The 27,696-nt window shown below is 34.0% G+C and overlaps 3 protein-coding genes across 3 annotated transcripts in view; 1 reads left to right on the top strand and 2 right to left on the bottom strand.

Moving 5' to 3' along the window:
- Positions 1-6,038, bottom strand: part of LOC105201725 (zinc finger protein ush) — a 239,756-nt gene extending 233,718 nt beyond the window's left edge. Inside the window, exon 1 of the mRNA XM_011169882.3 lies at positions 5,509-6,038. Coding sequence (XP_011168184.2) covers positions 5,509-5,548 — 40 coding nt within the window. The 5' untranslated portion in view covers positions 5,549-6,038. The remainder of the gene's footprint in view (positions 1-5,508) is intronic.
- A 3,444-nt stretch (positions 6,039-9,482) lies between these two features.
- On the top strand, positions 9,483-20,235 carry LOC105201726 (HEAT repeat-containing protein 1). The gene is made up of 10 exons (XM_039456850.1): positions 9,483-9,663; positions 9,761-9,910; positions 11,375-11,669; positions 12,207-12,570; positions 12,719-16,045; positions 16,216-16,893; positions 17,478-17,795; positions 17,908-18,356; positions 18,973-19,423; positions 19,668-20,235. The coding sequence occupies exons 2-10, from the start codon at positions 9,769-9,771 to the stop codon at positions 19,836-19,838; spliced, it is 6,195 nt and encodes a 2,064-aa protein (XP_039312784.1). The 5' UTR covers positions 9,483-9,663; positions 9,761-9,768; the 3' UTR covers positions 19,839-20,235.
- A 305-nt stretch (positions 20,236-20,540) lies between these two features.
- The window catches only part of LOC105201727, a 56,368-nt gene continuing 49,212 nt past the window's right edge, over positions 20,541-27,696 (bottom strand). The window contains exons 9-10 of the mRNA XM_039456854.1: positions 26,950-27,034; positions 20,541-21,329 (exon numbers count right to left, since the gene is read on the bottom strand). Of these exons, the coding sequence (XP_039312788.1) occupies positions 21,260-21,329; positions 26,950-27,034 (155 nt within the window). The 3' untranslated portion in view covers positions 20,541-21,259. The remainder of the gene's footprint in view (positions 21,330-26,949; positions 27,035-27,696) is intronic.

The following is a 27,696-nucleotide window of genomic DNA, read 5'->3' as shown; positions in this document are numbered from 1 at the left end:
GATTCGCGGAAACTGAGGAGAAACTGGACCGCGAACCGCGAGGAGCATCGATTGCTCTTTCCGCTCGCGATTTTTCTCACATTTTCTCCGAAGAGCGCTCGAAAAAAAAATCGACACGAATTTCAGGACATTTGCAATCGCAACCATTTGCTTTTGGACAATCTTCCTTCTTCGAGTATCACGCGACGTCGTTTCTTCAAGTCAAAATTTAAACGAGACTTGAATATCGCTGACATACTGTTAAAATACCAAATAACTGTTAAAGAAATTTGAACCAATTCCTTAAGTTAAATAGCGTTTTGTTATTTTTATCTTCTATGTGTGTCAATATTTATTACTTTAACAAAAAATATATAGTTAAAAGAATAATCTCATCTAATCAACTCATTTCTGTAGTTAAATTGCTTAGTTTCAAAATGGTATTAACGTATGCACCTAGCAAATAATTAATTAAATTTGAATCAAAACATTTTTATAGTTAAACTTGTTTAACTTGATTGTTTAAATTTAAATTGACAACATTAAGCGGGAGCAATAACGACCTATAAGAGTGATTAAAAATAACTCAAATTAGGTAGAATTCGACGCTACGAATTTATAATGGCATGGTTGTTTACCTGGCAAAATTATCAAATTGGACTAATGTATTTCAATTAAAATGTGGCAGAATTATTACATAAATTAAATAAATTAATGAATTAATACATTTATTAAATAAATTAAATTGATTCGATTGCTCGTTTGATTTAATTTGAGCATTAATTAATTTTGTTTTACTTCATTTCATGTAATAAATTAAATTAAATGTCCATATAAATGAGGTAGAACATTTAAAAAGAAATTCTAGATTCTGCCAGTGGCAGATATGTAAATGTATGTGCGATCCGGAGGCTGCGAGGGGCAACGGTCGAAATTTGGACGCCCCGTCAAAGGGTGAGAGAGGGCCGGCCGACTGCGGAGGGCTAATTACACAAACGCGCGAAATCCGCGTAATCGCGATAGTCACATCTGTCATGTCAGCCGTCGAGTGCGTGCGTGCTCGTACTACGATGCTCGTTGGAATTGAAAGGTCAGCTGACAGGCTTGCGGCGACCGAACGCGAAGGCGTTATCGGGTATAAGCAAAAAATTCGTAATGCTTTCGACGGGAAGAGATATATAGGTAAAGAGGAGAGAATTCAGAGTGCATTTCTCGGAGTGGAGCAAACTTGCCCCTTTTGCCGCATTCGCGCAATTCTTATTTTGCATTTTTTTTTGCAGACATAAAACCGCGCGGATTATCTTGGCAATTTAATAAGTTTTTTCACATTCAAGAGCCAGCAAATATTCCATACGAAGATATTAATATCCCGATGGTGGAAATAACCCATGAGAATTCAATGCTGCAATTTTTACGTGCCAGCACAAGATTTCCGACCAGAAAAAGACGTCTCTGAATGCAGCAAAGATGACCGTAGATAATAATGGTATTAAGTCTATTTATCGTGTATTTTATGTGTAATGTTAGTTTTATCTCGATTGCTTAACTACTGTGTGCCTCACAAATCAGATTTGATGGTTTGATAGCATACCATCGAGATACCTTGTTATCTATTGCTATCTAGTTACTTAGTGCTATCATTACAAAGCAATACGCACTTGAAAAATATCAAATTACAAATCTTGATAAATATCAAATTATATTTAAATCTCTAATATCTAAATCTGTTTTCAAAATAAAATATTCAATTAATTATCTTCTTCTGGAGAAGAATTAAATTATAGTTGCAATCGATTTTCTTGCAAATAGGTTGTATCGACCCGATTGGTTTTATTAACTTACACTTAAAAAAGGGCTGTAATAAGAATTACAACGCAATTTAATTCAATCATTAAACAACGAATCATGGACTGTTATTAATATATGTAGTTGATTCAATTATTCATTCAATTTTATTCATTCAATTGTATTTGTTTTTACTTTTTGACTGCTTGTTTCATTAATATTATTACTGAATTAATAAAATATTCCTAGTCGGACTGATGCTGTTGATTCACCGCATTCAGCATTTTTTCTCTGTGTAGCTTTATCGAATTTTCTAAGAGAAATCAGATCAAATTGAAAAAATCGTTTCAACTATATGATAAAGTTACGAGATTTATATAAATTCAATTTGAGATTCTGATTCATGTAGGAAAAAAATTGATTGATAAATAATACAAGATCAATAAAGTAATAAAAAAAATGAAGTAAACATTCCCTCACACTTTCAGTTCATCCAAAACAATTATGTCCTTTATACCTAATCTCTTGCCTCTCCGAAAGATAGAATGGACCGTTTTGTCGCGAGAACTCGTTCTCCTTCGGCGTGGCGAATTAATTTATTCGGTCGTTGATTTATTCTCGAAGGAATTTATTGCTCCCATCGACGGGGAGAGAGAGAAAAAGAAAAAGAGAAAAAACACAGAAATAGCGATTTTTTAGATCGACAACGAATCTCTAAGCTCGTTTCCTCGATATCGATAATAGTATCTCGATTTTCGCAAATTTTTCAAACATACTTGAGAAAATTTAATTCTGCTTTCGATAAAATTATGAACTTTGCAAACAATTTAATAACACCATTCTATTTCTAACATTGAAAGATTCAATAATTGAAGTATCGTTAACGTTTATTTTAAACCATAAGATTAATATAGAGAAACGTTTCTAACACAAGAAAATTCGTGTAAATTTAACATATATCGCACATATCTACTCAAATTTTTTTGTTAATCTAATATAAGATAAATATGTTGCAAAACAATATAAACCTTGTGTAAAAAATTAACACAAAAAATGCAACATTCCGACAGAATTTAGAAATAGAATGTAAAAATATATTTATTCAATAAAATTAACATTAAAATATATTGATATGTATATTCATTTATTTCAGAATTTATGTATTGAAACTACATTATTTTTATTTATTAATTAATGTTCGATATTTCTTAGTATTAAAATAACACAATTTATAAGTAAATAAACAGATAACGCTATAAATTGTGTTATTTAATCATATTTGATCATATTTAACCATATTATTGTTGTTTAATTATATTTAATAATAATAAAACACATTATATCGGACTAGCGAAATTAAAATATGAGACTAGGAGGCCTGTGTCAGTCATAGCGGTTCTTGTGTGTGTGATGCCGGATAATAATTTTTTAATTTTTATTCAATTTCCGCGCAGTTTAAGTTGGAAATTGTAAAAATTAAAAAATTATTATTTGGAATCAAGAACCGCTATGACTGTTAAGCCTCGTGTTTTAATTATATTTAATTATGGATGGAATTATAACAATCTGATCGTTGTATCAAAATATGGACATGTGCAGACATGTGTTTCATATCAAAGTATAAACTCTTTAATTAATGTTAAAAGAAATAAGATGACTCAATGTTTAATTCCCACAAAATAAAACTTGGTGAATTGTCTTGCAATTGGACAATTGAGAGTGATCTCACCGAATGCGGAACAAAGGATTAAATAAAAGCGAATAAAATAATTATGTATGCTGAGATGATTGAATTTTCACGCTGAAGATGGCCGAAACGATTGTACGATTGTATTTCTACTGATATTAATAAAATAATAGAAGAATATAAAATTATTATAGATTTTACCCAAAAAATATCAGCAGTTATGACTTTAAATTGCCAATGAGTTTAATTAATGTTTTGAAGTTTTTGAAAGTCGGTCATTAGATTATTCTTTAAATTAAAAATGTTTGAATAACTTTTAATTATATGTACAATGTAAACATTATACAATAACGTATCTTAATTACAAGTTTGGGGAGTGTTGTCTAACAAATTAGTTCCTGACGTGTTACAAATTGAATTTTGAAATCGTTCACACACAGTGACATATCCAAATACTAATTTAACATAATATCGTTATGTTATTTAAATATTTAAATAATTAAACAAACAATTCTATAAACGTCAAACTTTACTCTTCGGTTGTCAAATTTTAAACTGTTCACCTATGTAAAGTCGTTTGCGAAAAATGCAAACTTAAAACAAAAACAGAATGTAGAAGGTAAATATAAATTAAAATTTTTTAATTCAATTCGTAAAATCCGGTCAATCAAACGCTTTGAAGCACTCGTAGCGTCGAATGTAAAACGTACGAACGTTAGTTGTAACAATTCGCGATTGTCGATTCGATATAAATCGCTCGAATAATTCGCGCATCGCGTTAATAATTCTCACCGAACTCCGATGATTCCGCGGTTTCAAAAATTCGCGCCAGTCGCGCGACAATCCGCGCATTTCAACTTTGCCGCCGGTACTTTTCAGCCGTGATCTCGCACCCTGGTCAGAATCCGAATCTCGAACAAACAAAATCTGAATCAATCCGCATTAAAACTTTAGCCGCCACCGAGATATTTACCAACGTTTTTACCAACGTATCTCTTCAATCTTAATCTCGATTCAACTTACTCTGTCCTCTTCTAATTCTTAAATTAGATTTCAGAAAAGGATGAAAAGTTAGACAAACCGAGATTAAAATTGGCCTGCATCGAAGCAAACGGAGAAGTCTTAGAATTAAAAAAACCAAAAAAGAAAAATAATAAGTTAGGGCCACTTCAACGGAACTTCGATTAACTTTAATCGACGATTAACTCAATCAACAGAGTTCCCAACATAGAAAGGAAAGCAGTTCATCATTAAATCAACTCTAAGCGCTACAGTATTATTTAATATTAAATAATATTCCTGAAATATTATTTAAGTAAAAAATGGTCCACTCATGATAATATTACACGAATATTATAGTAAATAATATTATTTACTTCAATATTTGAAATTGTCGAGAATATTACTTTCGAATGCAATAATTATAAAGTTTATGAATATTTCATGCACAATAATTCACAGTGATTTTTGACCACAGTAATATTTGCAGAACTCTTTTACAATGTTCCACGGATCATATACTGAAATATATACAACAAATATTACACAACATTCCCACAATAATATTAAAAACATTGAATAATATTTTAGGAATATCGTGTGCTTATAGAGAAGGCACAAAATTCTCTTCTTTTCTGTTCACAATATACTTAATTGATCATATCATATTATATAGTTTTAACATAGATAAATGGAATTATTAATTTTTTATTACAATAAATACGAACTATTGGTAACACTGTTGGTTAAGGATAATCGGAGTTGGTTGAAGTGGCCTTTAAACCGAAGATTACGGCTGATCTACGCTTGGCAAAGATGAGACGCGTTGGGCTAGCCGCGCGCGGTGGACGGGATTGAAATCTGACTCGCTGACAAGCGTGGAGCAGCGACAGAATCTTTCGCGCGAAAGAAAGCGCGCTGTCAAAGCACACATACGCGCGCGCAGGCAGACACGCACGACGCAGACACACGAGCGGACACCGCGCCAGGCACGTGTTGTCACACCGAGAATGAAGCCGGCCCGGGACACAGTAAAGCGGGACATAAACGGGACTCACGTTTCAGCGGTTTGGGGTTGCTCTGCTTGCGACGTGACATCCTCTGCGCTCTGCCATCACCCGCTCAGCGTGGACATGTCGCGTTACAGCGTGGGTACAGCGTGGTCGACGATGATGATCACAGGTGAGAAATGGACGGCCAAAACAAAATCGCGGACACAGCACACGTGCGACAGCGTGCGGAGGGGAACAAAAAGGGGGGAAGGGGGCAAGAAAGTGAGGGACGACGACAAAAGAAGAAGAGAGCAGCGAGAGAAGCACGACGGACGATCAGCACGGGACAGAACACGACAGAAAGAGAGGACGCACTTCCCGGCGACGGCGCGAGGGAGGCCTCGGATCTCCGTCCTAAGCGTCCGATGCGATTTCAATTCGAGAAATCGTGACGCGCGATGACGACAACGACGACGACGACGTGCGAATGACGGAGTAACGACGGTGCCGGCAGTGCGGCGCTTCCGGGGAACGCGGACGCGCACGCCGATTACATTCGAACACGGCCGCTGTCAGCGCGCAACTAAACAAACGCGCCGCCAAACACTCCCCCCACTCCCCACCCGCGCGCCGCTGCGGCGTGACCGCGTGAGCGCGCTGCTGGTGGGAGGAGGCCGGCGCGCGGCAATATTTGAATGCCGCGCGCGACCAAAGGTGTCATGCTGCCGCGGTGTGTGTGTATGTCGTGAAGCCTGCGTGGAATGCGCGGCGACGAAAATTCGCATGCTACTGCCATCTCGCGGATCGCGGAGGAAGGAAGGAGAGCAATCGTGAAAACGAACGATACCGACGCGCACGTTTAACAAATGATATCTGTACTATTTTAATAAAATGAATAGAATTATTCAAGCTTTGTAGTTCATTCATTAGTTCAAGATGTACTACTGCTTTTATTTAATGTACGGAAAAAAATAGAGACAACGAATTATATAGTTAAAAACTTTACTTTAAATGATTATTTCAAATAAATTAATCGTTGAACAAATTAATCAAAAAGTTTGGCCAATATTGCTTCTAGTGATAAATAATCTTCCTTGAAGTTTCTAAAACTAAAAGGCAATTTTGCAAATCTTTTAAATAGATCAATAAATAATTATTAATTTTATTAATTTGAGTCATTAAAAAGTAAAAACAGTCGTAAACATAATTTTTATGTAAAAAATCTTATTAAATATTAACTTTAACTATTAAAATTTTAATAATAAAAACTGTACTATAAACTTGAATTTAACACCTGGATAAAAATTCACTTACAATAGCACACTAGAGTTAAAGACAACTTCTTATGCCTTATTTACAGGATATTAATGCAAAACATAGTAAAATTAAAAAATAGTAACTGTTATTTATTATCATCTCACAGTAAAACAATTAATCAACGCACAATATTGGCCAATATCGAGATAATGTATATACATTGCTCTGACAAAAATGAAAATTGGAGCGTACATTAAATGTAAAGGAACAGCAATATAAGCATAAGCGAAAGAAAACGAAAATTTGGATAATACAACATAAAAGAATAGATTTATGCTATCATACTCCAAATAGATATTTTCATACTTTGGAGAAATATTCTCGCATCAATTAATTATATTTAAATAAATTGCTCAATTAATTCACTCACCGATCGTTGATTGCTGCTGCTTCCCTTTCCTGCTGATTCTGGAAATATAATAAAAATAAATTATAAATATTGAATTACCATATTAATTTAAAAATGTATAAAATTGAGAAAATATATTTTTATATAGTATATAGATATATTATATTCTTTTAGTTTCTGAACAGAATAAAATACAAAATAATATTTTAACTATTTTTTTTAATTTAGAACTTATTAAAAAAATTACTACAATATATAACAAACATATTTAATGAGAATATGTATAATATATTATACATGTTCTCATTATATTTCACACACTAATTTTATATAAATCATAATCTCATTACAATTGTTTTTATATATAAATATAACATAATTTTATAATTTTATCAAAAGTAGAATTAAAAATGTATATTTTTTAGTTAAATGAATACATTGTTATTAAGATTTGAAGTAAGGCTCTTATTCTAAATAATTACCTTAATCATTTTAAGCTCAAGTTAGTTAATTTTAAATAATTTTTCTGGACAAGCCCTAAGACTGCAATCTGATTCACATTCAAAGCACTATAGAAATCTATCTTTATTGTTTATTAGATATAAACAAAAATACAATAAAGCCAAAAACATTTTGAATGCAAATTAAACCGCAACCTGAAGGTATCAACATAAATATGCACTGTAATTCTACGCCTTACAGATAAAAATTTTCTGTTTTAAAAACACAAATTTTTTGCTTTACAAATGCAAAAATTCTCTATTTTAAAAACACAAATTTTCTGCTTTAAAAACATAAATTATTTTCTTATATAATTTTTGTTTTAAAACAGAGTGTTTTTAAAACAAAGAATTTGCGTTTGTAAAGCAGAGAATTTGCGTTTATAAAGCAGAGAATTTGTGTTTTTATAACAGATAAGAATTTGTTTGTTAGGCATAGAATTACAGCACATATTCATGTCGATACATTTCTAGCCACAGTCCAATTTGCGCTTAAACCACTATTGGCTTCATTCTATTCTTATTTATGCTTAATGAACAATAAAGGGTGCTTTCCTGTTACGTACACAGATGACACTGTGTAACACAGTGAATCACTTTATTCTTGTTTAATATTGACAAACAGAAATAAAATGATTCACTGTGTTACAGTGTCGCCTGCGTACATAACTGGAAAGCACCCTTTATTGTTCATTAAGCATAAATAAGAATACTTTCCAACTACGAACGTGAATAGAACAGTACTTTAGTACTAGAACTTATAATGTATAATAGATCTTACCTCTAACTTGCTAGCTTTAATGCTTAACAACTCGCTTCCCAGTGTAGACTGCTACGTTTTTCTTTCAGATTCTTTCATTTTCACTGAAAACGCGTCGAATACATTTTTATTTGAAATAAGGCCTTTATTCAGATCTAATTATCTAAAGCAAAATAAATACATACCAAGTTACTCCAACAGATGCTATCTCCTCGGTTGAGGACTCTGCAATGCTGAAATATCTTCTCAAATCGCACTATCGCCCGATACTTTTATTCGACACTACCGATATTGCGCGGGTAATTTATCACACACGAAACGCGCGGGTTGAACTTGTCGCGACGCAACAGGTATCAATGCTGTATAAAAAAAGCAATCCTACGAACGCAATTGTTTAAACGCAGCATTCACGCTGCGATTTGTTAAACACACGCGACACCGTCCGTCACCATACACGCCTTTGATCGATATCGTATCTACGTATAAGTTGCCCTTAAAAACGCGAAATGCCCGACTTTCAACAGTAACAATAATGGCGGAGCAAGAGAACACGGAAGTAACAGAAACATGACGTCACGCACGCACAGCCGTGATGTGATGCACGATTGTTTTGAGATGAGAACGCATAGCTACAATGGTTTCAGACTAAGCAACTTGCTCCCGTTCAAGAATTTTGTATCTACGAGTTAACTATAAACATCGACGACTAGTAATGTACGTCTCATTCGACATTCCCAACAATACGCAGACACGGCATCTGATTCAAATACGAATACGCGCGAGAACTAGAAACGTCGCGACAAGCACATAAATCCACGCATTACAACCGAGCATGATCATTTCTGTACACATCATCGTTACTCACGTACTAAGACAATCGTCCGGTACTACGTTCCGGCACGACCGACACTCGAACCGTCGTATTTGTAACAATTCGATCGCGAAAACATTCGAGAAGGACACAGCGTCCGCCCGCCGACCGGCGAAGAGGGCGACAGCGGAGCACTCGGCAGCGACGATGACGACGATGCGCACTGCGGCACTGCGCATCGCCTCGACGACCAATGCCGAGCAGCGACGGAGATAGCCGAGTGGCCGAGTCGGCACATAAGGCGACATCGTAAGAGAGTCGTAAGTCGTAAGCAGTCCGTGTCGCGTGTTGTACCGGTTGTACCGGTATATGTTGCACGTGTCTATGAATGCGCACGTTGTACAATCTCGTAAATCTTTACCGGTTATATTGAATTGATATTAATTTTGATGAGTTAATGTTGTGACGAAAGGAAAATAACCTCGTAAGTTCATAATTTCTGCGTATTGAAAAAATCGTATAAATATAATTCTTTTTTTGAAGGATGTTTGAGGTTATCTTTATTTTTGCGATGTTTATAGATTTGGCAATGGCGACATCGTTAGCAGCGCAACTTAAAAAATTAAGAACTCCGCAGACGAATTTACTGCTGCAGGATAAAAAGCGTGCTAGCTTGCTGTTTGACCCAAAGGAGGCTGCAAATTTGGACCGGGACACAGTCTTAAGTATAGGTTAGTTTCTCCCCTTTTTTGTATCTAATAACTTAAATTTTATGTTTTTAGTACAATTTATAGAATATTTATTTTTTGATTACTAATTTATCTTTTTACCAGTTTTATTCTATGTTGCGTCGATCATTTTAATTAGTATAAGTTATGCATCAATTTTAATTTATCTTAATCTTTGCAACGAAGGCCTGTTATAAAAAGGCTGTGCTTGGAGAAAGTAAGACAAATATTATTTCTTGTAGTTTTTAAGGCGAGGAGTCAGATGGTGCTAGTTGAAATTATATCGCATGATGAGAACGTAGAAAATTGAGTGTAATTGGAAAATTTATGTGACGTTGTAGTCATTTGCGAAATAAGACATTACACTGCATGTATCAATGATACATAGTGTGATATATCATATTTTGATATTAAAGATATAGAATATTTTATATAAATGCTACATTTAATTGTGAAAATATCAGTCACAAAGAAACGTTTTGTTTGCTTGCACTGTAGTCTGCTGGAGTTTCATTTTTACAAGACGTTTTATATTTTTTGATATTAAAACATGATGTATTACCCTGTGTACTATTAATATGTATAGCATATTGATCTGTCTTGTTAATATCTGTGACGAAATGTGTTTTCTTAAGTTATATGTAATTTTTTATATGTTTCCATCATGTGACACAATTTTAATCAGTACTATCAGATTTTTTGTCTCAAAAACTATAAGAAATTATGTTTATTTTATTTTTCCCACGCATAGCAAAGACAGGCTTTTCATATTATACCTTTCTTTAGAGTAGATATAAGTTTGAATAAGTTTTAAATAGAATAAAAATGATAAGAATTGCATCAAATTTGAACTGTAAGCTTGTTTACAATTAATGTTAACGTGTAAATTAAAAAAATTTTTTTATTTAATAGTAAAGGTGTGTGAATAGTTTTAAATAAAATTCATAGTAGATTTAATTTGTTTTAAATTTGAAAGATTTGAATTCTTATGCCTGATTGTTTATTGATTTCTGACTTTTTGCCATTTTTAAATTGTATAAACTAAAAATTTGCTTACATGATAGACAATTGTCTTTGTTTCAATCTATAGATTTATACCATGATTTTATAGAATTTAGGACACAAAATTTGAAATTCTTCCATTATATTTTCCTAATAAAGTGCATTGAAGTATTATCGATAAATTGTAATTCAATTGTAATTCAATTTATCATTTATCGGATAGAAAATAAAATTTTCACAGATTTTAAAGATAATAAAGTATTTTCAGTGACATTACAGATTCTCATTTATAATATATACTACAATAAATAAAAGGGAAATATTATACTGACAAATAAGTAGTGAATACATATACAAATCTTATTAAATTTAAAAGAGAGAGAAATATACTTTTATATTGCAAAAATAAATACTTGTAAGAAACGTTTATTTCTTACCTCTGATCATACGTTTTTTTGTTCTTAGGACAAAGTGGTTTGGAAGAATTACAGAAACTTTCAAAGATATTTGATGAATTTCAAGGTACATTATTTGCCCAGAGTTCTGTAAATTTTGAGAGAGCTGTCCAGGATGCAATAATAAATAAGCAACTGGATGCAAACATCGCAAAATTTTTATTATTTGTAACTCCATACTTTTTACATAATGCCTGTCACAAAGCTTTGGAATGGCTTGTATATAGATACCACATTCATCATTATAATCGAGAACAGTTTATTCTTCTCATTCTGCCATATCATGAGACTCGTATATTTGTTAGGTATGTATTATTAAAATATTTATATTTTTTTTATTAAAGTATAGTAACTGAAAATTTCTGATTTAAAATCACCTTTTTTAATTTTGTTTGGAGTGATAGAATCATATTCAGATTTCTTCACATTACACGCATACTATAATTGTAGATTCTCATATGAAATGTGAATTCTTGAAACGCGGATTATCACTATTTGATCTCGTATATTTATTTATAATCTTCAACTTTTCAATTTTTTATTAAACTGAAACTTAAGATTGGGCTTAAACTTGGAATCCATTAACTATCGTACTTATCACATAGTCACATTTTATCGCATTAATTTTATAATTCTTAATGCCTCATGGCAAAAGATGTAGAATATATAAAAATTTTAAAAATTATGTTAAAAATTTGATGAGATATTAGATTGAAGACTATTTTAATTTTAGCTTTATAAACAATTCTTTTTTTATTTATTTGTACTACTTATACATATTTCCATCAGCATACATTTGCCTTAAAACAATTAATTTAAAATTTATAACTCTGTCCTTTAAGAGCTTTGCAACTGGTGGATTTGTCAGACGAGAGCGATAAGTGGCACTGGCTAAAACCTGTACAGACAAGCGGTTTGATTCTACCTTCCGAAATTCTTGTTAAACGTTTGGTTTCGGACAATGGATTTTTGAAGACATTATGTACTCATGTGACATTTGCCACAAAGACTTATTCTGATCAAGCAACTTGCCTGACCACCTTGTATGCTTTTTACACTGTCTCAATATTAGGCATGATCGAACTAATGTCCATTACCGAAGTTCAAGTGAACTACTTATTGCCAGCCCTTCTTCATGGCTTGAAAAGTTTTATTCCTGATTTTGCTGCCAGCAGCTATATGATTATTACGAAACTGATGTCAAAGGTAAGTTCTTTCTGCCTGTTTAGATTATAGTCGTCTGTTTATCGAATATTTCTATATAAACTGTTCTAAATTTTAAATAAATAATTTTGATTCCACGATATGTTACAAATGTAATTATCATAAGTTTCTTTGTGTGGTAAATTTATAGGCAAAATTGAATGACGATACTGTGGAAAAGTTGTTGTTGAAGACGTTTAAGAAGACACATAAAGACTTGCAACAGGAAGCTGTCACTTTTCTTCTTTATTTCTATCAATCTCCGATTAATCGATTGACTGTCGTACCGCAAAGTTTAGTCTACCAACTCTCCGAACTACCTTGGTTTGTCGAAACAGTTGCCAAGGTTCATTCATCGGGTACTAATACGTCACGATTTCTCGTATCTTTTCTTCAAGCAGCTTGTCAGATTGTTGGTGAAAATTCTGCGAACACCAGTAATGTGCAAAACATGATTGGCAGTATGTTAGAGCACATTAAACTTGATAGCGAGGCGGTGGACGCTATTTTATCTGGTATATTAACATGCGAATTATTGAAGAATGAAACTTCTAAAAACGCGAAAGACTTCTTAGCGAGATTCTATCAGAGTTTTGAGCGTAGCTATCCAGAAAATTTTGATAGGTATCTGAAGAAGTTGATGAATAAGGACGAGGATGACGAAAATTCTAAACAAGCGTTACAATTTCTTACTTCACGGCCTTTCGGTACCAAAGACACACAGGAATCTGTTGAAATTTTGAACAAACTGACTCACATCAACGCCGCGCAACGAGTGATCGCTCTCGAAATTCTTGCGAAGAACAACGTGAATGTGCCCGAGAACTTTCGCGGTATAATGACGAGTACTCTTCAAGCTAGATTTTATGATAATGACGTAAACGTTGTGAAGATTCTACTATCTTTTCCTACAAAGAAGTTGATCAGTTTATTACCCACAGACACTCTGGTGGATGAGTTATTGGTTCTGTTATCAACTTGTCATACGACATCGAGGAAAGCGTTAGCTAAGCCAGCTCTAAAAATACTCTTAGATCTATGTGAAGAGAGTGACGATACCAGTGTTTTCATCACGGCTTTACCGTACTTATTTCCTGCCACAGATGAGGATGTGGAAATCGCACTGGAAGTTCTTCGCTCAAACTTCGCTAAGAATAGTATATATATGCAGCGTATGATAGAAGACATCAACAAATCCAAACGTTTGAACGCCGAAGCAGTGTCTTCTGCCGCTTTTCACAATATTCTAAAATTTGAACTGCTACCACCCACGAAGAATATACTAAATTCCATGCGGCAACAAATGTTGCATGGCGACGCAGCGTCTCTGTTTTTTAACATGATCCTACTAGGATCCGTCTGCAGGGTACCTGTAGGCTGTTTGTCGGCTACAACAGCACGAGAAGTTATCGAGATAACCACAGAGATGATCAAGACGTATTCACGTGTTAAAGTATTGCGTGACTGCAATAATATCAATGGCAATAATATTCAAATGGCTCTGAAGTTAACGTCTGAGGGAGTCTTGCCGCTTCAGGCAGGTACATACGTCCTTGAAATGGTGCACAGACGACTGAACATCAAGTCCGAATCAAAACTCGACTTTGATAATAATGCAGAGCGAAGCAATCTAATTTTGCGGCTTTTAGAGATGTATATTGAAGGCATGAACAAACCAAAATGGCAGAAGCACTACTCTAGATGTTTACAAATCTTTTTTCAACTATATTTTTCTACAGTGGAGAATCTTATCTGCTTTCTTGCACAGTTCTATGCAGAACCCGTTAAGATACAAATGTCCTATCACTGTTTGCAAAGTTCCTTGCTGTTGCTAAATAAGTGTAAACACGTCCAATGGGCATTTCAAGATCAGGAATTCATAACTAATTTGCTACTTTCGTTAACGAGACGTAACGATGAATGTAGAAGAGTGGCGGTCGAAATTGTAAAGAAACTAACACAAACCTTTAATCTCAACGCGGAACCGTTCTTCGTATTGCTGCAGAAACTGGCGACAGAAGGTGCCAAGATCTGCAGTGATCCTGACACTCTTGTATATAGCTTCTACTTCTTTCTCTCTCCCGATCCACATGTGTCTTGTCAAATAAAAGAACATAAGAAGTTGCAACAAGCTCAGAAATTATTGTTCAATATAGTGACGCAGCAGAACGAAGCATTAAAGATTTCTCTGGATCGAAGGTCACAGCTCCTTGATATTCTGATACATGTCAACAGTTCTGAGATTCTTAAGCAATTGGCTCCGATGGGTCTACAGCTTTTACAAAAGCTGGTGGAAGATTCAAAAAATCGACCAGCTGGTATCGCTTTGCGAAATATATTGAAACGTTTTACTAAAAACACAGTTGACGCTTTGAAGGATGAACAAGTATGGCTGTTGTTCACGAAGTGTATCCTGGTACATGAACTGTGCGCGGTTTTAGAAAGCGGCGATCGAACGTCACCAAGTATCATAGTGCTAAAACAGATAATTGATGAACTCTTTGATCACATGTCTAAAGATCTCCAGACGAGCACTTTGTCCAAAGTGTTGGACGTAATGATCGATTGCGAGATCAATGACGTGATTTCTGTCGCGGGCAAGATAATCCATCAGTTGCACATTGATGCGTCAATCCTGGTCTCGGAGTTGGAGGCCATGAAGATGAGTGGTCAAATTCAGGAGAAATCGACAGACTCGGAGGTAACATCGAGCGCGAAGAAGAGGAAAAGACGACAGAGCCAAATTTGTCTAGCGCATCCGAAAATGATTCACAGTCGGGCATGGAGACGCGGCGTCGTTCTGTTGGAGTGCATTGAGCATGCTGTCAATATTGAATGTGAGTCAATGCTGTACAGCATATTGTTCGACTTGTTGAACGTTTGTTTGAGCTTAGAAGAACAGAGTCCAGTCGAATACACGAATCAGCTGCTTCTCTCGACGATTTTTCGGATGCTGAAGAAAAAATTACCGGTGCGCGATGCTAGTGTACAGATTGCGCTAATTGTCAAATGCATCAGAACATCACGCAATCCGCAAACGCATCATCACGCACTATTGGTTCTGGTCGAATTCTTGAAGAATATGGATGTGATTCACGCTCTTTTTAATCTTATGCCGATTTTTACGTTTATGGGAAGCACAATGGTACGGCAGGACGACGCTTATTCCATTCAGATCATTTCGAAGACTCTGGAGACTGTGGTACCAATCATAAACGCGGCCGACAACGATACGACACATACCTGCGAGTTGCTAAGAACATTTATTGTTTCGTTGCCTCACATTCCCGAGCACAGGCGAATGCCGCTTTTCGTCAAGTTGCTGCAACTTCTCGACAATCATCTCCATTTATATTATCTGTTGACTTTCGAGAGCCATGTAATGAAGATTGCAAACCAGAAGACCGAACATCCCACGCAGTGGTTGGATTTCGCTTTTCAAGTGTCTCAGGAATTTCCACCGCATAGATTGCTTCAGGTCAGTTCTCAAAAATTGTTTCAACTTAAGATTTCACAAAATAACAATTTTTGATAAAATTATACTAACAGAATATTTTAATACGGTTTTGTTTTGAAAACATAATTGTTTTCTTATTCTAATTATTTAGAGATATATAATAAAAAAATTTTTTCCGATTTTTACTGCAGATTTGCACACAAGTAATAGAGTTTGTCAAAATATTACCTATGGATATCGAGGAAGAACAGGGCAGAAAGGAGGCAATGAAATTCCAATACAAGCACATTTATGACGTGACTAAGTCCACGCCGAAGAGCCTTCGGCACTATAAGATAACGGCTGTGCAGTTTCTCAGTAATCTTCTATCGCATGAAGACTTTATCAATCGCGTGGCTGTATTGAGCCGGGACGAGGCAGACAATATAAACAAGCACTGCGATCGCCTGGCAATCGAACTGATCCTACTGATTCAGACCATCTCGAAAACCGCCGATCAGCATCAGAATAAACCGAGCGCCAAGTATTGGAAGGTGCTTCTACATCATTTGTACGATGTGTTGGATTTGGTGAACAATCTATTGCCGAATTCTCTGTTCCTGCAGAGTGTCAAAAATTTATTGAAACATGAAATGCTATCGGTGAAGAAGAAAGCTTTGGAATTACTGAACGCAAGATTACTTCAGAAGAAATTTAACGAGGAAGTTTACGTAGATCTCTTGAGTTTAATCCAACCATTGGCGGACTTCTTCGATGTCGATATAAAGGTTGAAAACCAGGAACAAGAGATAATTCAACAAACAGTACTAATATCTTTGAAGTTGCTAGGAAAATTGTTGGCTGTTGATCATCCAGATGTTTTTAGACCGGTACGCATATTCATTTAAGTAAAGAGTTTTATTTTATATCGATATTTCTAATGAAAGTTTGATAACTTATTTAACAATCTTCTTTAGATAAATTATTTTATTGCAACAGTATTATGTGTGTATAGCACATAATTACTGTACTATTATATTATAATAATTACACTCTAGACTTGATAATTAGAATATAGTACTGTATTAACTCTAATTGGTATTTGCTGCGAAATTTCTTAAAGTGCTGTTTGCTGGTCCAGTGTACTCGACAAAGCTTAAAGTATCTTTGCTCAAAGTTAACGTAATTCAACAATTTTTTTATTGTAAAGGGCAAAATCTGAGGAATAAGATTATGTAACTTAAAATTACGTAAGGTTGTGTGTAAAATTTTTGTTATAAACAATTTTTTTTAACAACGTTGGGGATTTGGCGCGTAATTGAAAAATATATCGAGATCCACTGGATCCGCGAATACGAATTAGCATTAATATAATCATATTGTGATATATATATATATATATATATATATAGTAACACATTATATGATAAAATCATTACCATTTAATATTTTGTATATTAATGATTGTCCACAGGTTTTGAACGTAACGACGCAATTGTTGCAATCAAGAAATGGTCCAGTATTAGCCAATGCAGTGTTGTGCGTTGCAGAGCTGTGCAGTTCAATGCGAACGCACGCTTTGTACTCGTTAAATAAGTTTGTGCCAGCAATTTTGAATTTGCTAAAAACTCATTGCCACCAGAATGTACCGGATGTAATAGTTATTAGCATCGTGAGTGCTTTGCAGAAGATAGTGGAGTCTTTAGGGAATTTCTTGTCGCTCTACTTAGATCAACTTTTGTCTGAATTAACAACGCTGAGCTCTGAGTATATTAACATGGAGCATCCTAAGGTACTCGTAATGTTTTTCCAGCTAAAACTTATGATACAGTATATCTTATTATAAATTCTACTGCAAAAATTTTGTTGGTTTTTTAAAATATTTTTTGTTTATGTTTTTATAGGCTGGTATCGTTATTTCGCGTTTGAAGGCAACAACGCAGAAATTATCCAGTTGCATACCTGTGCGAGTGTTGTTGCCAGCTGTCAAGGAAACTTATCAGATGCTATTAAACAAGAATGCCTACAAATGTATACCATCGTTGATGAATGTGTTAACTGAATCTTTTGACAGCCAGCGTCCAGCGGAACTAAAAATGGAGATTGACAATCTCGCCGACTTCTTCCTCGAAGTTCTTCAATTCCGCGAAAGAACCGAGGATAATATTAAGACGAATGAGGACATGCAAGTTACATTAAAAGACATCATCGCGGTCGAGGAAAGCACCAGTAAAGCGCTGGAGGCATTGCTCTTGAAGTTGAGCGAAGTAACATTTAGGCCGCTATATGATAAGTTTTATGGATGGGCAGCGAACGATACACAGCACAAGCAGCGAAATATAACGTTCTATAGGTATGAACAGTATAAAATCAGGTCATTAAGCTGTAGATTTGTTTCAAAATATTCATGGATTTTGCTAATCGTACAATAATTAAATTTAACATTTAAATTATTTAACAAATTACATGTAAATAAGAAAGTGTTATAACGGTTATAGCAAGATCTTAATGTTGAAATAATATTTCATATGTGATTTTTGCATACAATTTCCAATTTATTCGAATTGCGTACCATTGCTTTCGGTTTCAAATACAGCTCTTGAAATGAACTAGAACGGTATTATTATAGAATTAAATTAAAAATTAATTTAATTCTATGATAATACTTTTCTAGTTTATTTTAAGAGCTGTGTTTGAAATTAATAATTTTGTAACACATAGTAGTAATATAGTAGTAATGGAAGTGGGTGGGACTATCAGTTTCCCTATATGTTACCTAGATCTAGAGAGAATTCCTTTGTGATTCAAAAGTCATGAATTTCCATATATGTATATATATATATGGATTCGAAATCGTGATTGAAAAATTTTAACTCGTTAAAACGCAAAAAATTAATGAAACAAATGTATAATATTATGTTTACCAATTTTTTTAATGGTACAACTTTTAATTATTATATTTTTTTCAGATTATCGGCAAATATAGCAGAGTGCCTAAAATCTCTTTTTGTTTTGTTCGCTGGACTCTTTTTGAAACATGCAGCGTCGTTGCTGAGCAGTAACAACATGTTTGTAATGGATATTCCACAGGAATTAACACTTCTCGACGAATCGAGTAGAATTGAGTTGGTGGAGGCGATTTTGTTGACACTTCACCGAGTATTCGGTTATGATGTACATAATTTTGTCAGTCAGACCCAATTTGAAGTTCTCATGCAACCGATAGTGGACCAGGTAGAGAATACAATGGGCACGACGGAAGAATACGAGAGTCGAGCTAGCCGACTCATCGTACCATGCATAGCTTCCTTCGCTAGCGCAATTTCCGACGATTCATTGCACAAACAACTTGTTTATCAGACGTTGCTGAAGACGAGACATGCAAAGCCTTATGTCAGGAGCACTGCTTTGAACGCATTGGTATAATCGAATGTCGAGATAATTTATTACTTTATCATATTCATGTTTTACATTAAGATTTGATAAAAAAATAATTTCATTCTAAAACTGTTTATGCAGCTTATGTATTTCAGCTTGATTATAATTTACAAAAAAATTAGCTGCTGCAATGCTTTGTGTATTTTGATTTCTTTTGAATTATCTTTTAATTATTGTTTTATTTTTATTTTGTATTTTTTAACAATTATTTTCTACTGTAATGTAGGTGGAAATTGCGAGAAAACTTGGTGAAGATTTTATGCCATTATTGCCGGAAACCGTGCCATTCCTGGCGGAAATGTTGGAAGACGAAGATGAAGCTACAGAGAAGTGTGCACAGAATGCTGTTCGCACGCTAGAAGAGATTTTAGGAGAGCCTTTACAGAAATATTTTTGAAATCAATAAAGAAATTAATAATTTGTTAATATTCTTTTCAAATGTGAATTACCTTGTAAATATGTAAATAGTTAGATTTTACAATATTAATTTGTTTTACAATGAAAGTTTTCCCGCATGAAAGAGTAGATTTTCAATGAAATTTAAATATTAATGTTTTACTTACTTAAAAAATGTCATAATTGTTATACAGGAAATGAAATAATTTTCAAATAGAAAATAATGAAATCAAGATATTTCTCTTAATTGTATTAATGGAATGTCGTATGATTCCATGTAAGAGCAACAGACAACAACAGACTTGCAAGTAACAGCTATTGCCATTCCTGAATGTGTGAAATGTCAGCTCTACAATTTGTGAATTTAAAGGGCTAATAATTAAAAATTACAGCCTTGATATTTTTGTAGAATTAAAATTTTTGTCTTGGAAAACTCCAAACAATCCTGTTATGTCCTTAAAAGAGCACTTTGGGTGGCTTTAGGACTTGTATATAATTTTTTCGAAAGAGATAGCCAAAAAAATAATAAAATAATTGTTAAATAAAAAATACTAAAATTTAAATAAATAAAAGTAATAAATGATAATTTGACGAAGTTTTAAGTTTGTTAGTCATTTAAAAATGATTCTTGTATAAATGATGATTTATAAGATTGATTAGTAAAGTTGTACTGAAAATCAGGTGAAATTGAAATTGAACGCTGTTACGAAAACGGTGATTTATTTTTAACTTATCTACAATCTCGGACGAAGTATAGAATATATTATTTCCTTACATTATAATACAGAGTAACGTAAATATGCGTTATGTAAGACGTAATAGGTTTGCGAGTTACATGGCCTCGGATCAATACAGTCCATTTATACTTAAGATGCTTTCATCAGACACTGGGCCTTCTTTTGGCAGCGTATTTCGCTGTAAGCGCATCTAGTTTTGAACATTATATCGCGAAATAAATGACAAATGCGGTATATTTAAAGATGCATTTACTGTAAATGGTAATTAATCGGATACACCTAGCAGTAAACGTGCGAGAAAAAAAATGTTAGGGTTTTAACCGTATTCTTCGCGCACTTTTAGTGTCAAGCGTAACGTCGTCCAACTCCGAATTTAATTTCTCCGAATTTTTAATGCAGATAAGCGAGAGAAAGATCGCGGAAGCCATCCGAACAATCACTTTCTGCGCTGCTACGTCCGCAGCGAGACGCATATCTTCGAATGCTGTGAAAAAACGCGTTCCCACTTTGCTTGTTCGAGCGTAGCTTTTTTTCATCTAATTGCACGGGATCATCGTGAGAATTTCGGAGTCCTTGGGGATCGATCCTACGACGATATCGCAGTGATCCCCGACCTCCACGTGGATATCGGTGACTTTTCGTCGTTCCCAATAGCCACGTGCGCGATTAGTCCGAGCCCCTTGCATCACACGTTGGGCACATCAGGTGGTCCTCGAAGGGCCATTTCTTCGCCCTGCGTCGTAGACGAGAGTTTTCTGAAACAGAAGAAATGCTTGTTTATATATGTTGCCACCCACGCCGCTGTCTTCAAATAAATTTCTGCTTTCAATATCTTGTAACATTTCGACAAAAATTGAAGCAATAATATTAGAAATAAGAAGAGAGGGAATTTCGAGAATTTTTTTAAATTTCAATTTTTAAATTTTTAAATGGTTAACAAGTTCTTCAAAGTCTCTTTTAAATGTTTTGACCGGATTGCAGTTAAGAATGAAAATTATTTTTATTTGTTTACGTGATGGTATTTCTTTTTATATGTATCTTAATTCTTTTTTTTTTATTTTAGATATAAATTAGATTTAAAGCTAAAGAAATAAAAGAGAAACCACATATAAAAGTAGAAAAAGTAAATACTGTTAGCATTACATATATATGCATACGTTTTACGAGATTTTAAGTTGTTTATTTCTTATTTCAACATATTTTAATTCTGAGATCAAAGAGTTATTAATATTCAATTTTTATCGCTTTGAGAGATAAATAATATAGCAGTTTTAATTTAATGTGGCAGCTTTATATTTTTATCTCCTTTTTTTCCCGCGTGGCATGAATTACTATGGGTCATCGTATCAATTAAGCGACTATTAAATAATTATAAATTTCCTCTTGTCCATTCAGATACGTAAATACGCTATTTTTATTGCACATCAAACGTTGTGCATAACATTAACAAAGTTCTATCGCCTTCTTGATAAACTGAAATCTAAAAAGATTTCACGTGTAATGACACCAGGTGAAAAATTCAAAATCGCAATATAAATTACGAATATAACTTGCGCTTTTCAAATTCCGCTTGCGCGCCATCCGCGAGTAATACGTGAATCGTTGGACCGACCGATTAATAGCCAGAAAATGCATCAATGATAACAATTCCTCATTAATAATTCCTCGCCCCCTCGCAGAATTCGTTCGTGCTCGCGATGCCGAATCTCGATGATTATTTTCGAGTCGCGAATTAAATTATTAATCGTTAAGCTGACTCGCGCAGTACAAGGGTGAAGTTACTGTAAAGGTGACCTTACTTCAGGCCGTTGGTGAAACGGACCTTAATGGACGTCGCAGACATGAAGCAGATCGACTCCGGAGGCGCCTTCCGCTCGTAAGTGTAATATCGTCGCGATCGGCCCCGTATTTCGACTCTCGTCAACAGTGTGACACAAATTTGCGAATCGGCGACATTGCGGGACGCGTACGACGCGAGGTTTTTCTTAACGAGGTTTTTCTTAATCGAGAGTCGAATTGTCCGCGCGAGCGAGACCGAGACGGCGGCTGTGCTCCTTCTTCTTTCCTCCTCCACCGGACATTCGCGTCGTATCTCGCGAATTTTCTAGCCTACGATTTTCCCGTAACGACCCCCTAGCTCGAGCTCCCGCGTTCGCTCGTGCCCTTAATCTCATCTCGATCGCGCATTTCGCCAACGACATTCGGAGTACACGGAGTGGACCTGTGTACAGGCGGGAGCAACAGGTGCGGCATCGCTACGAAGTTGGCCGCGGAATCCGCGAGCTTCTATCTCCGCCATTTCGAATCTTCCATTACGTTGCTACTGGTCGCGGATGTGTCGTTCGGGTGTTTGTTTACGCGAGCGGGCTTTCGGTGTTGTGCATCGCGCGAACTCTTCGTCTTCGCGGTTCAACGACGAGGTGCTCGTCGATCGCGATCGCAGCGGCCGTCACATACGCTCAACGCCGCCGGCCGCGGTGGTTTGTTTGTTTTGGTCTGTGACGACTATTATAATCCTGCCGTTGTGAAGTGTCTGCGCGTATGTAAGTGTCAGTGCATTCTGCGAGGAAGCAACCCGCCGCCCTAGAGCGAGAGATGACTGAGAGGAGGTGGCGGCCCGGAATTGGCATCAGGCAACGGCGGAGCAACCGTGGGTGAGTGTCTCTTTCTTTCTCTCTCTCTCTCTCTCTCTCTCTCTCTCTCTCTCTCTCTGATCGAGGGTTAGGTCCCCGGTATGACTTCCGAGCTCGGACTTGCGGATGCCGTACTCGAGTGGAGCGAAAAGTCACTGTGACTTGTTCTGTTTGGGTATTGGCGCTTAGTTTCTCGTACAGGATGCATGTTGACATAGTGGGCAGTACAATGGGTTGAGCGGCAAACTTTGCGAGGACAGGCGTGGCTCAGCGGGTAATGGTGACATAATTATCGATCGTACCGTCATAACTTATCGATCGGTCGAGTTAACCGCGCGCATTTTTACCGATGATAATTATAGTAAAATTTATGGAATGTCGCTATTACCCGCTGAGCCTGCTGCCCCTGCAAAATCTGTTGCGCAACCCGTATTGCCCCAATAACAGGGTTGTACGTACTGTATATTTCGCGTTTTATTTGGGATAATTTATTTTACGATTGCTCGAAATACTTGAAAAAATATCGATAATGTAATTAATATTTATTAGAAATTGGGAAAAAATATAAAATATTTAAAAACGTTTAAGATAAATGTTTGCAAATATCAAGACAATATGAGAGTTAGATTTATTTATCCAATTTTGTGAAAAACCGTTTAAAAACATTTTTCTAAAATAACACAATGCTTTTTATCGTTTCCGTCTCCCGAAAAAAAAAAACAAATAAAAAGTTTTTGCAGTATTTTTTTCTTTAAATATTTTTTGGAACATGCTTCTAACGTTTGGATGTATTTTCTATATTTTTACAGATTAATATTGCAACTCCGCTGCTGCGCATCAGTCTGGTGAGTCTTAAAGTATTTTAATCAGTCTTTTTTAATCAAATCGCAATGTCCAGAATTATCGTTTGGGTAACGTTTCCTATTAAATCCCTGGAAACGCATTAATATGAATCAATTCGACGATAACATACCCGTGAGAACACGCGGCGTCAGCCCGCTCGTCGAAATTAATTAAACATACATAGTCGCACTAATGTATATCGCAGAGACAGATATTTATACGGCGCATGGCGTACGTTGATCCTGCGGCACATCGAGTGTTTACATTACGCTGCGTGGCGAAGATGCCTGGCACCTGGCGTGTGTTTATTTTTTGTAGCATACAAAACGTGTCGCAGCACTTAGCTCCGACTTCGTTATTCACTTTGTCATTAGGGAGCCGTTCGAACAGGCGCCGTGGCCTCGCCTAATTTACGTCAGAATTTAGGACTTCTATTTATAGCAGAATGGTATCGTGTAAAAATATCAAGATTACATCCACATAGATTATTTATGTATTGTGTGCCTTACATTTACACGGGGCTTGTTCAGGTGGACAACCTTTATGGAAATCAACTATACGAATATGAAAAAATTACTGGTATACCATTGAAAAACTGCATTTCTTCAATAGCATATCAGTAATTTTTTTCGTATTCTTATAGGTTTTTCCGTAAGGAAATATAAGCAATGTATATTATGAATTGGATAAAAGAAAAAAATAATTCAGTCGTAAGATGTCTGACTTTACTAATGAGAAAATATAAAGTACATAATAATAGAAATAAAAAATGCCAGTGTCTCCAGCGGAAAAAATTCAACATAAATTTAAGAAATATTACACAAATTTACAAAAATGCTAGTATCGGAGTACTTTTGTTAATTTTAATAATTACATGCATATTTATATAAATTAATATTTTTATGAAAAAATAAATAATTTTTACCAAATTGTATTTTTAATAGAACTTTGTCTTTAATAATTAAAATTTGTTCCACTAGAGTGAACTACTTAGAAATGTTTAAAACGTTGTAATTCGTAGAGTTTCTACATTGTAATTGTAGATTGGTAGAGTTTCAACGAGAAATTTGTGAAAATCACAAAAACAATGCACTACACAAGTAAAAAAATTTACCAAAAAAATGTTCCAATTCTAGCATTTTCATATACTTAGATTTTATAACATTTCTTCAATTTGTATAGAATTTTGTAGAATTTCTTTCGCTACGGAATATTTAATTATTAATTGATATTGATATTATTATATTATATACATTTATATTTTTTACATCGTCACTAGTTGCCGATTAAATATAATAGAATTAGTGTAACAAAATTAGGATGAACATTAATTTGGCTGTACATGGTGGCGATTTGTCTTGACTCTTTTTGTAGGAAGTTTAATTTCGACGAACTTACTTGTCTGCTATCTTCGCGTTAATAGCGCGGCGTAGAACGCAATTGTCGCATCAAGTAATAAATAGTAACACAGTTAAATTCAAAATACATTTAATAAATGTTAAAAATCAATTTTAAACATTTAAAGTGAAAAATAAACGTTAAAAATTTGATATGTTTTTAAAACTATTTAATAAACGATATAAAAACGTATTTATTAAACGTCTACTTTCATGTTCAATGTTTTTCTTTAAATACTGTTTTTATACGAGATTTCGACGATTTAATTAACGTTAAATAAATGTTTTTTTATACATTATAAAGATGTATTGGCTAAACGTTTCTTAAGAAATTACATACTTTTTCGATATTGAAAAATTAATAATTTTTGGGAATTCTTTTTGAAAATTTAATTGATATTTAAAAAAGACAAATGTTTATTGATTATTAATGTGTAAAAAAATAATTTCTTTAAACAGTTTTGACTTATTTAAATAGACTTTTACTACACCTGTTCTTTTAGTCTTAGCGATCTAGAATTCTCTAAAACAAACGAAAATTTAAAAAAAAGATTATGAGCCGTAGTACGATAGTGTCAATCGTTTAATTTCTTTATATTTTCGATAATATTTCCTATTTATATTTGTTAAGTGATAAAGCGTCTGTTTCATACGTATGAAATATTTCAGATTATCTTAAGATATTTTATCAAAAATATATTTAATAAATTATATATGACATTTAATATTTACGGATGTCATCACTATTTTCATCTGTGTAAGAATTATAATTATTTAGATTAAATATTTTTTTATTTAAGTCATCACAATTATATTATAAAATACATCTTTAAAATCTTTTTTAACTTAAAAGATTTTTTTGGGAATTATAATTATAATTATTTTGTTAAATATCTATTTAAAAAAATCGAAAATGACAGAAGTTGAAGTGTGCAATAATTAATCTTTAAATATCGATTATTTCGAAGCGTTGTTATTACGGATTATATTCATATAATTTTGCTGCTGCGCATCGTATCGATGAATTTGAAATTATTTTTCATTTTATTCTCGAGACAATTCTCGTGAAAGCTATTAAATGTATGTAAAAATATATCACAGAAAAAAATAATTGAGGATTAAAAACAAAATAATTTTTAGTAAAAATAAAAATAAAATCAAAATTTGGATTTGTGGCGACAAACACAAGTAAAATTTTCTCATTACTTATTTTTATAGACAACTTGATATTTCTCTATAAATTCACGATTTATTTTACTACAATTTTTAATCATATTTAACAATTAGACATTGATATTGAAAGAAAAATCTGATTAAAAATTTTCTCATATTAATTATAACAAATTAATTTATCATTAATTATAGCATTGAACAAATCATTTCATACAAAAATGATCAAGTTTAGCTGCGTCGAAGAATTTATCCGCGCTATATATCGATTATATTATTTTCTATATTTAGCAAAGACAATTCAATGAAGTATAATGAATGAGTTCACTTACCTCTTTCTAAACTGGAAGATGATATAAACGATGATCGCATTGCCGACGAATAGCAAAGCAATTAGGACCGTTGGCAGCACAACATCTGTAATATAATGCAGATTTGATTAATATTGATTGGCTAACGTGCTGTGTCATCGTGTTGATTCGATTTAACGATACACTTTGATCGCGCGCGTTCAGAACCTCTCACATCACGAATTGCTGTCAGTATTCTACGCGCTAATAAAATTATTGATTGTCTCTGACGATCGTACGAATAAACATGAAAAATTACTGTTTATATTGAATATTTATGATACTGATAATAGAATGAAGCAATTGATAATACAAATTATTCATATAAAAAAATTCATGATAAATTGAACATTTTTTCATTGAGAAATAACTGATAACGAATATAATACGGACGTTTATATTCTGATATCGTTAGATTGATTACCTTAATCATTACGTAGAAATATTACTTCAGAGAAAACTCTTAAGAAAACTAAAAAAAAAAAAAAAATTAGATTCTATCAGAATATAATATAATATTTCAATTAATTTTTAATATTAAAATAATTCTTTTTTAATACGTGTAGTACTTATAAATTAATTATCTTTATTGCCACATTGGAATATTATTTAACAATAGAAATATTATTTCAGAAACTCTAAGAGATCTAATTTGAAAAAACTGATCTCCCATTATACAATAATATTCGAATCAATTTTTAATGTTAAAATATGTTTAATATGTATAAT

This window comes from Solenopsis invicta, chromosome 13 (genome assembly GCF_016802725.1).
Source record: "Solenopsis invicta isolate M01_SB chromosome 13, UNIL_Sinv_3.0, whole genome shotgun sequence".
Taxonomy (NCBI): Eukaryota; Metazoa; Arthropoda; class Insecta; order Hymenoptera; family Formicidae; genus Solenopsis; species Solenopsis invicta.
This window is presented reverse-complemented; position numbering and strand designations above follow the sequence as displayed.